At 35.3% G+C, this 3,335-nt stretch overlaps 1 protein-coding gene across 1 annotated transcript; it reads right to left on the bottom strand.

The window, feature by feature from the left end:
* Window positions 1–1,435: 1,435 nt before the first annotated feature.
* On the bottom strand, window positions 1,436–3,110 carry LOC145768839 (snurportin-1-like). The gene has a single exon (XM_082580445.1). It carries the CDS (start codon window positions 3,017–3,019, stop codon window positions 2,111–2,113), a length of 909 nt encoding a protein of 302 aa, XP_082436571.1. The 5' UTR covers window positions 3,020–3,110; the 3' UTR covers window positions 1,436–2,110.
* Window positions 3,111–3,335: the final 225 nt, after the last annotated feature.

Here is a 3,335-nt window from a genome sequence, read left to right on the forward strand (position 1 = left end):
TTACTAAACCAATTTGTATTGAAAATACATGACGTAATGTCTTCCAACTTTATCAGTATCACATATTTCTTCATTACGTAGCCTAATGTCCTATAAAAATGAATTGAAAACGAGTCTATTTACTAAAAATGAGAGCAATGGGACCACGAATCCTCACTGAACCAATCAGTAAAAGGTCTTGTTGAATGTTGTGCCTACTGATCTCTTGAGCTGATGCAAACCTTAAAAAATATGGACTTATTCTTGATATGGGATTTGACTACATATCGATTTAGCCTAGATATTTTGTTCCACTGAACTTCAAGGTCAAAATGTATTTGTTTACCACCACTAAACTACTTGTGACGATAGAATTTGTTAATTCATTATTCGATAAAATGTTTAGATGATGTCACGTCATTACGCCGATTTGAGATATAATTTCATTCATGACGTTGTATGGATGAAAAATTTTTACAAGTTTCATACTCTGCTGAAAGTAAAAAAAAAAACACAAATGATAAATATTGGAGAAATTGAGTCTCCTTCACAAATTAAGAAGTAAACAACGCAAAACTGCTGAAACAAAACGTTTTGTTTGAGTGCAAGAATCACTGCAAGCAACCAATGCCAAAAGGTGTGAGCAAGAAGTCATGGGAGTGTGAGGTAACAAAAATTTAAACAGCTTGTTATTTTTCTACATCAATGTCACGTTAGTTACTACTTTAAAAGATTTATATCTTTACTTCTGTAGAAAATCCGCAGCAAACGCCTTTATTAGATATTTAGTATCGTCCAAATTTTGCCGATACCAATACTAAAAAAATGGCGGATATTACTGATATATCGGTACATCTCTAGTTGCACCCAATACCATCATCATGTTTTTCTTTTTTTACTTCAGACCATGAAATAAAAAGAAAACAACAGAGCAGGGATCTGGAAAAAGGCAGACGCGATGAAACACGAACGTTAAAGCCAGGAGAGTCTAGGTGGTACTTTTGGACTCGGGCCCGGATTTAAAATAATCCCTGCGACTTCAAACATTATCAATATCTTAATATAATCAGATGAAAAGGAATTGCCATCAGAGCTTAAAACAGCCATTTCAGCCGTCAGATGGTAAAGTACCGGGCCCCCTTCTGGGTATTGGGCCCACTTCAGCTTTCTGGTGGTAAAATAGCCACTCCAGCCACCAAACAGTAAAATAAGAACTTAGTCTAGTATAGTTATAGTGATTTCCCTAACCACGAATATTTGCCGAAACACGAATTTCAAAATAAACAGGTCAATATTTGTTCAAACTCAAAAACTGAAATGGCACAGGTAAGAAGATTGCTGTCCCTATTTCTGCGCTAAAAATTAGACCAAAACCGCTTTTCAGATTACAGCAATGAGCAAATGTTTGACCGAGGCCCAAACACCTTTCCCAAATCAAATTGAAAGCTTTCTGACTGTCTGCACTAACTTTGCTGTAAATTCTCTTCTAGTGAGCCTAGAATGACCAGTGAAACATCAATGGAATCGAGAAGTAATACTCTAGCGCCATGTGACAAATAAAAGTTCAAAAAAGCAACCGCTAGATAGAGATAGTAAGTTTTGTGGCTCAAGAAATTTTAAGATTGCGCAAGATTTGTTAAATGACCATGCTTAAACATCAATAAAAGTTTGTACACAACTGTTATATTCATAACATTGTCGATTAAGGAAGCCTGAAAATGAATTGGTACCGGACCCGAGAAATCCTGTCAACGGCCCTGGTTGAAGCGTGCTCAAGAGAGAACTGATTACCACATACAAGGAATTTAGCGCGGCTGAGAAACAAATCAAGATACCAGTTTTCTTCATGTTGAATGTATTATTTTGCGAATTCATTCAAACTTGGTTTTTTATGGTATGAAGGTCTATTTCAGAAATGTGCAATGGTCAGAAATTACTGCGTGCAGTAATTTAGTTGAAATCGAAATGTTGCATTTTGTTCCCATTTGTTGGTTTCTGTTTTCTATTTAATCATTTTTACTACATAAAGTAACTTTTTTATTCATAATTCAATGCATGCTCTTTTCAGATTATATACTCGGGTATTTACAATGAATAACAAAAACAAACATTGTTGGACAAACCAATAATTTTATGTTTCGACCATCTTATCAACATAGTCTGTAGTAACAAATGCTGGGGGTGGATTTATACCCAATATCTCTTTTACCATAGGAACTTTTAGCCATGTAACAAGAGGTGTTGCACCGAACGTATAGTGAGTTTCTTTGTGATAAAACAAAAGCCCATCAACCGAGTTTGGATTACAGTTTTCTAAGGCAGTAGCAATATTTTCCTTGCTACAAGCGCAGCTGGCAAGACCCAAGATTTTGTGTGTATTAGTTTTTGAAACTTGTGCCAAACTTTCAGTTTCTTGAAGTTTACTCCGAAGCCAAAAAAATCTGAATTCAGTTTCACTGTCATATACAGGGTGATTGTTCCAACACATAACATCTAATACATAGAAGATTTCTTCAATAGAATTATAAACACAGTCTAAGACAGTGTAGCCATTCCTTGTATCAGAGTTACCACCAGGCAGAGCCGATGAAAAAGTACTGATGCAATACCCACTTTTTGAATAACAAGATGTCCTACCCTTAGCTGCAACGATCAAATTCCGTTTCCCAATTGGACATACCAACATTAACCATTTGTCACTGAAATCATCAGGAACTTCAACAAGCCATTCTGACAACATTAGTTGATCTTTATAACGCTTTGGAGGTCGTACTTTAACTTCCACATCCATAGTCTCATCATTGCTGCTGCTATCTTCATAGTTATCCCATTCGTTTTCAGCGAGACAGCGCACATGATTAAGAAAGTCACAACGACGCTTTTGCTGCTGTTTCAGAAATGTAATCCTTCTTTCATTTTGATCACCAGACTTTTTTGTGCGACGCTTGTATCGATTGAATCGAGGATGCTGTGAATGAACACTGTTTGCTGAATTTGATACTTCAAATGTTTCAGAAAAATCTTCAAGTAACTTATCCATTTCAAATAATTTATGTGAATAATGTTAACATAGTATGTACACTCACAAATTTTAAATGAATCTTAACGGAAGGACTTATAGAATATATAGTAAATCTAAAAGACCACGTCACAGTTTTTAAATTACTGTAAAATTGGCACAACAATGTGTGATATTAAATTACAGTATGTTATATTACATAATAATTTAGTTATTTTAAATAAGGCTGTTCAGTTCACCAGGCATGGTGTAAACCATGCTAAGCAATCGCAAGGTGTTTGAGGTAATAATCTGTGTTTACGCCAACATTTCATCAATGACACAACTGACTTCTTCA

This window comes from Aplidium turbinatum, chromosome 4 (genome assembly GCF_918807975.1).
Source record: "Aplidium turbinatum chromosome 4, kaAplTurb1.1, whole genome shotgun sequence".
NCBI lineage: Eukaryota > Metazoa > Chordata > Ascidiacea > Aplousobranchia > Polyclinidae > Aplidium > Aplidium turbinatum.

Bases quoted from the DNA above. Each gene is read 5' to 3' on its own strand.
- LOC145768839 (XM_082580445.1), bottom strand. From the start codon at position 3,019: ATGGATAAGTTACTTGAAGATTTTTCTGAAACATTTGAAGTATCAAAT.